General features: G+C 43.4%; 1 protein-coding gene across 7 annotated transcripts in view; it reads right to left on the reverse strand.

The window, feature by feature from the left end:
* GRHL2 (grainyhead like transcription factor 2) overlaps positions 1–15,000 on the reverse strand; it is a 117,779-nt gene that overhangs the window by 38,865 nt on the left and 63,914 nt on the right. For all 7 annotated transcript variants that reach the window (XR_002826056.1, XR_002826058.1, XM_006101863.3 and 4 more), the window contains exon 8: positions 4,595–4,689. Coding sequence is in view for 5 of the 7 variants with exons in the window: in XM_006101863.3 (XP_006101925.1) it covers positions 4,595–4,689 (95 nt within the window). In the remaining 2 variants the exon portion in view is untranslated. The remainder of the gene's footprint in view (positions 1–4,594; positions 4,690–15,000) is intronic.

Here is a 15,000-nt window from a genome sequence, read left to right on the forward strand (position 1 = left end):
CTCCCTTTAATTAATAGTTTTAACACCTTCCCAGGTCAAACTTTTTCCTTAGATAAACTAAACGATTAGAATTTCACATCCTTTCTTCTGTTCATGCTAAACGAGAGGTTAAAGTAAAATGTAGGTCAGCAAGAAAAGGAACACGTAGGAAGGTGCTCTGGAAAAATCAATTGGCTCTTGATGATGCATATGTAGTAAGAAAACCAAACCCGGACTGCTGTTTGTTTTTTAAATAAATGCACCAAAACTTAAATATCCAAATAAAAACTATCCTTTCACACAGTCATCTTGGGAAGATATATGGTTTCTCAAATGACGCTGCTGTGGCTCAAATTCTATTTGTCGCGTCTCTTCTGACACTGCCTTCTTCAAAGCCGGTCTTGTAGGAAAGTAATCTCATTCTTTAAATTAAATGTATTAGGGGGCATTGGCTAATAGGATCATGTAAGTTTCAAGTGTACAAAGAAATCTCATTTTTAACCCTTAGGTGGTAATGTCCAACTGGTTGATGTGTATTTATATTTGGAACCAAGTGGTTTCTGATGATTTTTAAAACATCTTCAAAGGTCAAGATTGGACGCCATTATGGGCATTCAAAAGTATGTCACAGCCGCTCTCTTTCACAGTGCCAACCCAAGTCACACTCTGGCCTGCTGCCAAAGGCCTGGCCAAAGGAACCAGGGAATGCTGGCGGGGATCCTGGTCCTGTTTCTCTCGGCTCTACTCTGTCAACCTCCATGTGTCACCACATTCCCCAACACAGAAAACCAGTGAAGAGGTAAACTGCATATTCGGCTGTCTGAAGGGGTAGGATTGAGGCCTGGAAACTCAAATGTCCACCAGGGCCAAGCAGAGAAAGTTCCAGAATGGTGAAGGCTAGAGAAAGCATTAAAGAGACTAGCCAGTACCTCACAAGAACCACTCGTGGCCTTGCAAACACTTGGGCTTATGGTTGCCGTATTCTTTAATCGCCCAAAAGAATCTAGAAACCTACATTAAAGTAACCTCCTGATTATTAAATGTGGGCAAAAAAATTAAATTTTTGAAATAAAGTATGTAAATGTATATTATATACACATATATGTTCTGTGGACCATATGAAGGCTGCAGGCCACAATTTGTGTCCTCTGGTCACATAAACCAAAGCATCACATGACACTGAATGGGGCCCCAGCCCTGAAGACTACAAGAGATTTCTGTGTGGATGCTGCCAACAGGAACTCGAAAGCAAATTCAACTGCTCCTGAGAAGTCCATGATATGAAAATCACACACAATTTCACTGTGGGAGAGATGCCTTTTACTTCTTGTTTTGTTAAAAAAAACTTTTTTACTCAACCACATGCTTTGTTTTATTCAGTCTGCTTATTATAAAACTAGAGGCCCGGTGCATGAAAATTCATGCATTCAGAGGGATTCCTGAGCCTGGTCAGGGGATCAAGCCTAAGCTGGCAGTCAGACCTCCCTCTGGCAGCCCGGGAGCCCTCGGGGGATGTCCGACTGACGACTTATGTCTGGGCCCAAGCTGCAGTCAGACATCTTTAGCATTGCTGAGGAGAGCCTCCCGCCACCGCTGCTGCGCTCGCAGCCGTCAACCCGGCTTGTGGCTGAGCGGAGCTCCCTCTGTGGGAGCACCCTGACCACCATGGGGCAGCTCCTGCATTGAGCATCTGCCCCCTAGTGGTCAGTGTGCATCATAGTGACTGGTCATTCCCTGTCATTCTGCCATTAGTGTCAATTTGCATATTACCCTTTTATTATATAGGATCAATAATACTTTATTTTATTTTTTAAAGATTATTTTTTATTGACTTTTAGAGAGAGAGGAAGAGAGAAACAATTATATGAAAGCAAAACATTGATGGGCTGCCTCCTGCAGCGTCCCCTATGGGCAATCCAGCCTGCAGCCCAGGCATGTGCCATGACAGGGAATGGAACCCGGGAACTTCATGGTGCACAGAATGATGCCCAACCAACTGAGTCACGGCGGCCAGGGCTAAAATCAGTAACATTTTAAAGAAATTCCTTAGGCTCTGCGAGTTGATGAAAAAAAATCTTCTTGGCCTCACTAATGAAACAGACTTGATTTTTATGGTTTTTCTTTAAAAGCCTTTCCAGTCCTTTGGGGGAAATTATTAGAAACTATTTTTTTTATTACTTATTGGTTAACCCAGACTGCATACAATTGCAATAATCAAGTATTAGTAACTAAAATATATAGATTAAAGAAACAAGCAAATGTTGCTACAAGAAGCTTCTGTGAGCTAAACCTGTGATGCTGGAACAGCACACACGCTCCAACGTGTTCGAACAAGAGACGCGAGCTTCTGCCTCCGGGTGCGGCATGGAATTGTCTTAACGAGGCTGAAAGAGGGGTCAACTCCACCCAAATTCACTGCCTCGCCGTGGCACCTCAGCGCCTCCATCACTCAAGCTGTCCCTTCGGTTTTGGCATTTTCTTTAAAGGGTCCCTACTGGCACATAACCATTAAGGCATTCACCCACTAGCACTCGTTAGCACAGGCGACATGGTAATGAACGTTAGGGCTGCAATTACAGCTCACATTTGTAGCTCCTTCACACTGGCTGGCAAGGGGCTTCCGAGGATAGGACGCCAGTGTCTCCCCCGTGACTCTGAAGGGCCTGCCCCTCGCGCCCCACACGCGCCGTGTGGTTATTGGTTCCCCTGCCCTCCCCCAGAGCACTGGATCTTCACACATCGCACACCGGACTTGGCACAGCAGAGTTTATTTGGAAAGGTTTGTTTTGTTTAATTTTGTTTTGATTAAAGGAGCTGAGTGAGGCCCAGAGAGGTAAGATGACTTGCTAAGGATTCTAACCCCAGCCCGGCTATGCCTTGCACGAAGCCTTTTCTTTGTCTAGCCCAGTACCCCAGCCTCTGAGAGAAGAGGACGAAGGGAAAGTCTGGGGCTTGAACAAGAAACTTTTTTTTTAAATATGTTTTTATTGATTTCAGAGAGGAAGGGAGAGGGAGATAAAGGTAGAAACATCAGTGATGAGAGAGAATCATTGATTGGCTGCCTCCTGCATACCCCACACTGGGCCTGCAACCCAGGCATGTGCCCTGACCAGGAATCGAACTGTGACCTCCTGGTTCTTAAGTCAATGCTCAACCACTGAGCCACACCGGCCGGCCCTGGACAAGGAGCTTTAAATGGAGGTGAACGGACCCTAGAAGAAGCTTCCCTACAGTTCTGCGTTTGACCTGACTCCCCGCTGCTCTGAGGCCCACTTCCTTCTAGCTCCCTGGCACGCTCGCTGCTTGCCCATTTAAGCCACCTTTCTTGGGCCGAAAGCCAGTTTCATTTACATTGTTTTATACGTGAGCGGAATGAGACACTGAGCAATTCATCTTCTTCCATAAGTCCCGCCCGCAAACTCAAATCCAGTTTCCTCTCTCACCCAGCCTTCCCCGCCTGCAGACAATAAAGCATTGAAGGGAGCTGTTTACACTGACCTTTTCATTAGTTTGAAGACAAAGTTGTGTAACGCCCTCCTAGATGGTACATAACTGAAGTACAAAACAAACTTAGGTTTCATCTGGAAACTCCTCTTTAGTGCAAAAGAAGGATCAAGAGTCAGAAGCTATACAACACGGAAAAAAAGAGTGCAGACAGAAGTTTGGAGTTTTCATGCACTCAGAGACTCACGGCCCGAAAGCAAACGGGAGTACCGGCGAGTCTTACTTGTTCACTCTGTCCACGGCGGAACCCCCCGGGCACACCTTGCTGGAGGCCTGACTCTTGCCCTTTTAAACCAGGCTGGCACCAGAGAGAGAGCGAGAAAGCTTAAGCAGTCAACAAGGAAAAAAAACGGCTCAAGGTCACAGCGGTGGGGAACCTCGGGGAGTGAGTTCAGAGGCCTGTGGCCCTGCTTCCTGCCCCCTCCCTCCAGCAGGTCCAGGGGTCCTCAAACTACGGCCCGTGGGCCACATGCAAATACAAATATTGTATTTGTTCCCATTTTGTTTTTTTACTTCAAAATGAGATATGTGCAGTGTTCATAGGAATTTGTTCATAGTTTTTTTTTAAACTATAGTCCGGCCCTCCAATGGTCTGAGGGACAGTGAACTGGCCCCCTGTTTAAAAAGTTTGAGGACCCCTGGCACTTGGAAGGAATCATGGGGTCAGGAGACATTCCCGGGCACGTACCTATGAAACATTAGCTCTGAATCCCTTCTCCCTGAAGAAGGCTGCAGTGAGAAGGGGCTCAGGAGAATCTATAGTGCAGGTTGGAAAGGTTTTGTGGCCCACTCTTTGCCAGGCCCAAGGGCTAAAATGGAGCCTGGAGGCTTTGGAGGCACCCCGCAGGAGGCCACAGAGGCACAAGTACCTGTCCTTTTCTCCCCCCCTCCCACCCTCCCTCCCCTTAAAAAGGCAATTTTGCTCCACAGAATTGAATGTGTGTGACTTCTAGAGAAAGATAATGGGTTCATTTCCTTTGGCTCTGGCTCAAGTTAACAGATCTTTCCCTACCTATAAAGCCTGTTATATATATATAAAAAAATCACCTGCAGAGAAAGGGCACATTACTTAAAAGTCTGAACAATGAATCAGTGCTCCTTTTTCACTCACCTTGGCCTCCTCATTCACGTCCCAGGTGAAGGAAACCGCGTTATATGCAATCTCTTCAATGTTTCCAATCGTATTAAAGCTCTCCTTGTAATCCGCTGCAACGTTAGAAAAGGAAATGGTTTTAAGAATCAGAGTTACCCAGTGACATGGATAGAACTGTCATTTTTCCAATGGGGAAACTGAAACTTTGCCTCTTCTTCTAGCCGTTTCTATGGCAACAGCTACAGATTTATACTTGCTGATAGTCTTTCACTAATATTTATAAGAATGTAACCATGTTCCTCTATTAAAAAACTAAATCTCAGGTGAAGCAATGTGCCTAACTGATTTGCTCATTAGTGTCATTTTTTATTAGGTTTATAAAATTATGCTTTCCCTCCTGAGTCCCTTGTCTCCTACCCATTCCTTCTTATATTCACTTTCCTGCCACTTAAGTTTGCTAGGAATGCCAGGGTATTCCATAGGGATTGTTTCGTAGAATAGAATATTCTGTTCATCAGCCAGGCAGTGTCATCAGGACTTCCGGAGGAAATTCCGGGAGAGGTTGAGGGAATCATACTCCGCTCAGTATCACCAAGGCCCTCTATTCTTTTATTTGTGTAGTACAGTACTTATTTATTGCTTTAATCCCTATTATCCACACCCACAAACACTAGCTATCAATAGCTATTAATGTATTCTTTTCTTTTTAAATTTTTTAAATTGATTTTTTAAAGGGAGTGGGAGAGAGAGAGATCAATGGGTCACCTCCTACACTTGCCTAGACCAGCGATGGAATCCGCCACCCTTTGGTATATCAGACGACACTCCAACCAACTGAGCCACATCAGCCAAGGCATCTATATATATAAAAGCCTAATATGCAAAGTGTCCCCTCGGGAGTTCAACCAACCGGTAGTTCAATCGCTCTCTGTGACGTGCGCTCACCAACAGGGGGTGGCATGGAATGAAGGAAGGCCCTGGCCAGCAGCCAGCAGCTGCTAGGGAACCTACCTGTGCAAGAATTTCATGCACTGGGCCCCTAGTATTCTTATAAGTTGTGTTGATTTGCCTGCATACATAGCTTTCATTTTCACAAACTGTACTGGGCTATGGGTAGGGTTGCCAGATTTAGCAAGTATTCGGGATATACTTATCCAAAAAAAAGTATTTGTTCTTCATCAAAAATTCAAATTTAACTGGGCACCCTGTATTTTATCTGGCAAGCCTCACTCTGGACCTTCCCAATCTAACTGCAGCTGCAGAGAATTCCATGGGGACCATCAGTCACAATTCACTCCCTCTCCTCAGAGATGGGCCCTTTGGTAGTCCAGCTCTCTGGTACCACAAACACACCTGTGATAAAAATCTTCATTGCTCACTGTCTCCATGGTCACGGCCTCAGTTGACCTGCAGGTCTGGACATGACATTCCCAGTGTTATTGCTCACTACTTCCTGCGGTTTCTAGCTTATGGCTGCCATCTGAGGGTTTTTTCCTCCCTACTCTTGGCCTCCTTAGAAATGACATCCTACCTTAATTCTGTCGCTTGGGCACTACATAAACATTTGTCACACCCTGCTTGGCTGGCATCATGATACAACCCTTCTGCCTTTCTTTGAGGCCACGTTTATTCACAAACTGACCATCTAATCACCCATGTTCTTCCTCTCTAAGCCTCCACGGTAACTTTTCCAAAATGAAACGATGACCATGAGCTTTTCATAATTTTTCCTAAGGCTAAATCTTTCACCATGACCTACCACATCCTTCTCGATTAGGCCCCGGACACTTACTCTGTGCAGTCACAGCCCACCCCACACAGGGGGTCAGAGGAAGACTCAATTATGATGATATTTATAAAACAAATAGACCTCTTACGATTTCCCTTCTGAGTGAGGAGTTAGTTACTACAGCTGACTTCCAGGGCGTACAAAGTGTTCATTGTCTACAGAATCTGCCATGTTTCTGGTCAGATGGTTGTTTCCTCATCCCCTGTCCTGTGACATTGCCAAAACACTCCAGGGTGGTGGTGTTCCGAGTTCCCTATGCTAACGCTTTAAAGTTTTGTAGTCTGTTCCCCTAAAGTTCACATATGTAATCATTTTAACTGTTTACTCCTCATTTGTCACAAAACCTAAATTCACGTCATCCTTCACCAAAACTGTAATTACTTTCTCTTAGGAATACAACTCATTCTGTTTTGTGAATTGGGTTGAGAGTAGTACTCCTATTTGCTTTTTCTATCCATAATTCAAATAATAAGAAAAGGAAGTCCATGAAACCAACAAGCTGAAAATAATCCAGAATAGAACAAAGGCAGTTTGATTTTGTGTTTTGCTTTGTTTTAAATGAAACTCCTTATTCCTGGGACCCCTACTGATGGTTAATCACAGAAAAACCTACTTGGATGTCTCTCCAGAATGGCCCTCCAGACTCACTCCCTAGAATGGCTCATGTCAGTCTAGACTCCAACAAGAATTCTATTTCTCACCAAATTTCTACTTTGGGGGCCAATCCCATGGGTACAAAGTGGTATCCTAATGATGTTATATTTGCATTTCTTCTACCAGTTATTTTTTTGTGTGCCGCAGAACTTTAGTCATTAGTGTATGTGTGTCATGAGATGAAAAAGGTTGAAAAATCACTGCTGTAAGCCGTTCACCTACTACTATGGGACTGTCAAGGTTTTCTAACTGGCTGAACACCGCATGCACACTGATGGTGCTTTGCCCACATGCACATTTGTCCAATGAATGAAATGCTAATGGATGTATCTCCTGCTCTGAAAACTGTGTTAATGTGTCCTTTGATGAGTGTTGCTTGCTTAAAGGTGTATGACTTATGGTATTAAAAACAGAAATTCAGCAACTTGGTGTTAAGCCTTCCTTAACTTAGTTCCTTAAGAAAGTTTCTCAAACCCAGGTTTTGTAAATGTTGGCAGCTACAACCAGTAGAAGCTATTTGTAATGAGCCGGTGCAATGAGCTGGGTTTCCTAGAGTTGCCATAACACATTATCACAAGCCTGGAGGTTTAGAACAATAGAAGTTTATTCTCTCACAGTTCTGGAGGCTGGAAGTTCCAAATCAAGGTGTCAGCAGGGTTGGCTCTTTCTGGAGGCTCTGAAAATTAATGGGCCCCACACTTCTCTCTTGGCTTCTGGTGCTTGCTGGCAATCCTTGTGTCCCCTGACTTGTAGATGCGTCCCTCTCATGCTACCGCTGTTCTCATGCTCTTCTCTCCTGTGCCTTTGGGTCTGTCTCCCTTCTCTTCTAAAAACTTGCCATTGAATTCAGAATCCATCCTCATCAGGACAATCTCATCTTGAGATCTTTAACTTAATTACATCTGTAAAGACCTTTTTTCCTAAATAAGATCATATGTACAGGTTCTAGAAGTTAGAACATGAACATATCATTTTTGAGGGTCACCATTCAATCCCCCTCCATCTGAGATTCCCTCTAATCATCGGGAAGTCATGTGATTTTAGTGAGTGACTGTTTTTGCATGCGAGCCACTATCGCTGAAAAATAATCACCCCACTTGAAAAGCATTTTACAGCACATATTTGTGACCATATCACATTTTGGATGGACTTCCTTTTCCTAAAAACAAGTGATGATGCCAATATAAAAGCTACATGTTTTGTAGACCAGTTTGTAAATATCTATATAATACTAACATCTACTTGGTGAGGATGGGGATATACATAGGAAAATGGCTGAGATGTTTCTACAGTAAAAACCAGCATGATGGAACAAAATTATCATCGGTTGAAATGGGTCTCTTAAAAAAAAATGCATGCTAATTGAATCTGAGTTAAAAGGTAGTTTTTTATTAACCTTAGTAATTTGCACACAAAGGGACAACCCAACAATACACGACTAGCTTGAGTTATCAAGAAGAATAAAGCCATCGGAAGAAGAAATGGGAGTTTGTCTAATGAAATAAAAATGAAGTCGATCTCATTGTTAAGTCATGTTGCGAGTGACAGAGTTAAGCTTTCCAGACTCCTCTATGGTTGTGTGTGTCCTTGGAATGTCAGAGCGAGGAGGAAGGGAATGCACGGCCATGTACATTCTCTGGGGCCTGTTAGGGTGCCCCCCAAAGACATAGGATGAGTCTGGATGCATGTACCTTATAGGCTTGAGTAGATGTTCTATAACAGTGCTTCTCAAATGTTGGGGTGCGTCAGATTCACCTGTAGGGCTTTGGAAAAATGCAGTTGTCTGGGCCCATTCCCAAAGATTCAGTATGCCTGGGATGTGGCAAAGAATTGGCCTTTCTCACAAGCTCCCAGGTGGGCGGATGCTGCCAGTCTGACATCAGACCACACTTTGAGTAGCACAGTTCCAGGGCAAATTAAAATCACTGAATTGTTTGGGTGCATCCCATGGTCTTTTCTCAGTCTGTCGTTGAGGTCCTATACAAACCATCCATGAAGTCTATGTGACAGATTATTCTTCTCGATCCTTTCCCTCTGGGGTGGACACAAACACCCCATCTGGGAAGACGAGGCAGTTAACTATGTGGTAGACTTGCATACCACCTGCTCCAAGAAGTCTGCTTGTTCTCAAGCCCGCAGTCCCATTCGAAAACAGTCATTCCTTTTGTAAGGGCATTGTCATCTCCTGACATTAAAATGCAAATACTCTTGGGATAATAAAAACTGCCGCAAACTGAGAACTCACGGAGTGTCAAGGCTGTGTCGAGCCTTTTACCAACGTGACCTCACCTGATCCTTACAACCCACCGTGCGGTGGTTATTAGCATCCTCCTCCTGCAGAGAAGTTGCTGCTTGCAGAAAACCAGGTGGCTGGTAGCAGGCCAACTGTGAGATTTGAATCCGGGTCTGTTTGCTGCCAAAGGCCAAACTTTTAGCCACTGCCTATATTTATCTTCCAAATCAAACAATACATCGTCACCAGATATTAACACCTTGTAGAGAAAAAATCACAGCACAGCCTCCATGGCAACCAGCTGGTAGAGAAATGCTGTGGAAAGTTCGATGGGGCAGAGAGACATTTTTGGATGATTGCAAATTCCTTCACAAAGGAGACTAGGTTGGGGAGCTGCACTGGAGAGAAGCAGAGAAAGCACCTCCATATCCTGCAGGCACCACGAAGACCCAAAGAAAAGTTCAAAAGCCAGCCCTTTGGGGAAAACAATGGGTGTTTCAGCAAAGGGCACTGAGCATGGGTGATTGCGCCATGTATGTTTCTGGCAAGTTACATTCTACACAGAATTATAGGATTGGGTTCCTTTTTAACTGTTACGGGCAGCATGATGGTAAATCATTTAGCTATCTTTTATTTTTTTCATTTTTTTGCATATGACCAGTGGTGTATGTGTGTGATTCTGGAATGCCGTCAAAGGAATTTTTAATGCTTTCCCCTTAATTAAGTTTCACATGCTGGGTAAATTATAACTACCCCTTTTAATTATTTTTGTATATATTGCTGGAGATTAAAAGGAACGGTGTAATTAATATAAAAATTGCTTCTCTCCTGAAAGATGTGGATTCTGTCTGGACTAGTGAAATAATGAAGCTGGAATGCTGAAAACAGCTCAGGGCACTACTGCCAATTCAGCGTGCACACACTGAAGCTGAAAAAGAGTTTTTTAAAGCCAAGAACTCGGGGTGGTTTATATGTTTGAGAACTGGATATACAAGGAATCCACGTAGGGCGGCACCCAAAGCACAGGAAGAAAGGACAAGACACACAGACCTGGAGGGGAAGACACACAGACCTGGATTTAATTTCTGTCCTCCTCTTACCAAGCCCTGCGGCCTTCAGTGAGTTATGAACCTCTGAACTTGTATTTCCTCATCACCAAAAGCGAGATAGTATCTAAGACAACAGACCCCACTAGTACTGTGGTGGGTGACGGTCCTACTTTGCCCATCTCACCTGACCTCAACCATGTGGTCCTCTTTGTCTGTGAAGGTCACATGGGATCAGCTCAAACTCAGGAAACAGTGGAGGGTCATTCTAGGAGGATTCGCTCGGACTTGAAACTAAGGTGGAATAAATAAACCTTAGTCCAAGTAGGTTCTGAGACTTTTTCAAACTCAAAAAAGCAGCTCCTTAACACCTGAATGACTCACAAGAAGTCTAATGAGTTACTTCCTTTAGAATGCTTTTCCCAAGCCAGAGGTCAATGTGTTTCCTTAAGTGTGTGGACACTTGAGCTGGGTTTTAGAGGCATTAAATGTATTTCCATCATTTGGTCCTGGCCCCGGAGCAAATAACAGGAACAGCACCAGTTTTTAAGGAGCTGAGTGTATATACTTCACAAACATTCACTTGGACAATTCTGATCAGTAGCTTTTTAAATTATTCCTACTTTGTGGAGTAGGAAACGTGTGCCTTCCCTCCTAATGAATGGTCACTTAGTTTTAAGGGGCCAACCTCAGAGTGGAACCTAAGAAGTTCTGTCTATATACGAAGCCAGAGCCCTTGGATTTCCACGATAATACAACCTTACAAATGAGCACTTTTCCATACACAATCCGGAACTCTGAGGGCAGAAATTATATGAGGACATAATCTGTGACTCATAGAATCTGACAGGAAAAAGAGTGACTCTTGATATTAAAGTAGGAGTTGATAATCTTACTACTAACGACTATCATATCCTCACAGATATCATTTAAGATGAAACCTTTTTTGGAATTTTCCCTTTAGGCTAAACCTAATATTTTATTTGGGTTTGATGCACCTGTTTCTAAAGAAGGAATTGTATGGGCCAATGTTACATCAAATTTGTATTAGTCATAATTTTAGAGTAAGATAAGCATTGTACATGGTAGCCCAGTACTGTGTTCCATGTATGTTAGTATTTTTATTCTATTTCATTTCATTTTTCAAAGAATGCTGATCCTGGCTTGATTTCAAACTGACCAAAGGTCATTTCCTATGTGCAGACACACAAGCACACATGTATCTATATGTGCACTGTGGCTTCTAACGCTGAATTTAAAACAACGTGGATGGGCTTAAAACTAAGCTCTTTTTATTTGTCTATGTTACTCAGTGATATTTAACTTCATTCAAACCATTTTGTCTCTTCAAACTCTTTTGTCGCTTACAAATCGTGCCTGATACTTTCTGATAGTCTGCTGAATGCATGAAGACATGGATAGTGCTTTGGTAACAAACGTATTCTTATACACTGCATGAACTGGTCATGTTTCATTTCAGTTTTCCATTCTTCGTTTCACTAGTTGTATAGTAACACCCTCAGGGATTGGTGTGGGACAAGTTACAGGCACAGGAGCAGAAGTTACTGCCCAAAGTGGCAATCAGCCATCCTCTCAGACCTACACACGGGGCTCCCTCCCTCTAGCACAATAGTGCCCAACCTCTTTCCACCCCAAATGATATTTCCAGAAACTGTAATACTCCCCAGTTAAAGCAACACTAATTCATAGAAGAAAATTGAGTTCTTTCTCAAACGATGGTACTTTATTAGTAATAAGAGTCTTGAGAATTGCCATTCTATGATAAGACACTCGATCGCCTCTCAAAGACCAATTCTAGTGTCTGGCAGCCCTCCGTGTCAGCAATAATTTTGAAACACATAAAGTTGTACTTTTGAGATGCAGGTAGAACAGATTTAAACAAAAGAAATGGCTTTTAGGTAACGGGAGGGGCAGGACACAGACACGTGACACGAACTGTAAACCCTCACATGGATTATCTTTCACTAAATTTGAACCACAGACTCAATCCCTTCAGCTGCTCAAGTTCCATTCAGATGAACCTCCACTTCCCATCGCTTCAATTACCCCGGGCTGCCCAGCACCAGACCACGCTGGGAACAGACATGGGTGGTGAGTCTGTTATGTGTGTGACGGGAGTGGGGTGTGGGAGGGGAGACTGCACTGGCTATTCTAGTTTGTCACATGAGTGCTTTTTTGCAATACCTGCTATTTGAATTACTCATGTTGCTATTCCTGTTTATTTCCCATTCATTATTAGAGGGTGGCGATATTATTTCAAAATTGAAATTCTAATTTTCTTAGATAGATTTATTCAAGAAGATAACTTTGGCCCGGCCGGCATGGCTCAATGGTTGAGCATCGACCTATGAACCAGGAGGTCGTGGTTCGATTCTGGGTCAGAGTACATGCCTGGGTTATGGGTTCAATCCCCAATGTGGGGCGTGCAGAAGGCAGCCGATCAATAATTCTCTCTCATCATTGATGTTCCATCTCTCTCCCTCTCCCTTCCCCCCCCAAATCAATTATATATATATATATATATATATGGAAAATAACTTTGTCCTTCAAGGGAGGAAGCAGTTGCCGCTGTCAGGATTTTCCTTTGTAATGTTGACTGACCCCAGCACCGGGGGGCTGTCAGTGTGAGAGCAACCCAATCAGCAGCCACCTCAGAAAAGCCGCAGCACCTCTCTAAGCTGGGGTGCTTCCCGATCTGCGAGGTGGAGATGGTACCAGCACCCACCTCGGGGCTCGCTGAACAATGGCGAACGCTCATTTACTGAGCACTCAGTTCTTCCCAGACCTCGTCTTTTGGAGAAATCGGTGGCGGCTCCGCATTCCTGGAGCCCCTTCAAAGAACTTTTTCCAGATTGGCTTCACCTTATTTTGGCTTCCATATCTCCAAGGGCTTAATTTAATTTGGGGAAAACTTTCTCTTGGCAAGTTTGAGATTTTGTAAACAAAAAGGAAAAACGTTAGGTTTGCCTGTGTTCACACTTGGGGGTGTTGCGAAGACGTAAAGCTTGTTCCTGTTGGAAGGGGCGGTGAGCGAGGCCCCCCGGTGAATGCTGGAGGGCGGCCGAGACCACCAGCTCTGCGGTTCTGTTCAGTAAGCAGATGAGTCTCATGAAACCATCAGACTCTGCCTCCAGGTACCATTTGTAATTTTTCAAGCCAACCGAACAGTACTAAAAAAATGTGAGATCGCCCTAACTGGTTTGGCTCAGTGGATAGAGCGTCGGCCTGTGGACTGAAGGGTCCCAGGTTCGATTCCGGTCAAGGGCATGTACCTTGGTTGTGGGCACATCCCCAGTAGGGGGTGTGCAGGAGGCAGCTGATTGATGTTTCTCTCTCATCGATGTTTCTAACTCTCTATCCCTCTCCCTTCCTCTCTGTAAAAAATCAATAAAATATATTTTTTTTAAAAAATGTGAGATCGTCAGGTTACTTGTTGTTTCATTAAAATGAATCAACAAAGAAGGAAAATAATTGGGCCCCAAGCAAAACACATGAAATCAAATGAAAGCCTAGGTTATGTGTTTGAGATGAAAGCATGATCTTATATAGCTAACGAGAAAGGAAAAGTCCCACCAATTAGGGGGGAAAGAATGTGGTGTCCAGTAAATGTGAAAAAAGCGATGGAAGACAGGAATAAACATTTTACAGTTTTAAATACGGTGGATCTATGAAGTGGTTTTAGGGGTGTGTGTGTGTGTGTGTGTGTGTGAATTTTGAAAGCTCAGATTCAAAACCAGTATCTCTTTAAGGGACTACTTCACTCTCTCATTAAAACAGATTCTCAGAGGGGCCTGCCACCATCCTCTCTGGAACATTCCTTCTGTTTAACTATTCAGGGTTTTTAAATCATCAGCAGAAAAGAAACCATTTAGCAGAAAAAGGTTTATTAAATAATAATGTCCTGGAACCAGATAAACACACTTCCCAGGAGCAGTAAGAAAAATGGTAAATGATCACATTCATTGTAATATTTAATTTCTAAATCTAGCTAAAAACTTTTTTTTTGATAATTTGCTTTTAAACAATTTCTACTGTTTGCTTCAGGGAAACAATAATAATTTCTAGTTACATTAAAAAGGAGTAATTTCACCTTGGTCGGTTGGCTTATTTGGGCTCAGTCACCCTGGGTATTGAAAGGTTTGATTCCCAGTAAGGGCACAGGCATGGGTTGCAGCTTGATCCCTGATCCCCAGTAGGGGAGTGTGGGAGGCAGTGGATCAATGTTTTGCTCTCACATCAATGTTTCTCTTTCTCTCTCCCTTTCTCTCTAAAAAAATCAATACAAAGTATTTTTTTTTTAAAGACCCTGGTTTATTAGTGTATGTATAGCATTTCTATGCTAGCAATTAAGTCTTATGAGTTATTAAAGAAGTTTCCTCCTAAGGGTTATAGGATAATAAAATAATATTTTAAATATAAGAAAGTAAAGTATCAAATACATATTAGCCCCCTTCCCCGCCACACCCCCCCCCCCCCCCCGCCCTGGCATCTAGAAAACTACGACCAAAATTGATTCTTTCAGAAAGGCACAGGAGCGAGCGTGACCAGCCTGATTTCCCAGCTAGCTAGGCGCGTGCCTGCTACCACAGTGCTACCTACATACACAAAACCACACGCGGTGTTCATCAGCCAGTCAACATTAGGTGAGCATCTGTTCTGTGCCAGGCTCTGCACCAGGTGC

Source organism: Myotis lucifugus, unplaced genomic scaffold (genome assembly GCF_000147115.1).
Source record: "Myotis lucifugus unplaced genomic scaffold, Myoluc2.0 scaffold_385, whole genome shotgun sequence".
Lineage (NCBI taxonomy): Eukaryota > Metazoa > Chordata > Mammalia > Chiroptera > Vespertilionidae > Myotis > Myotis lucifugus.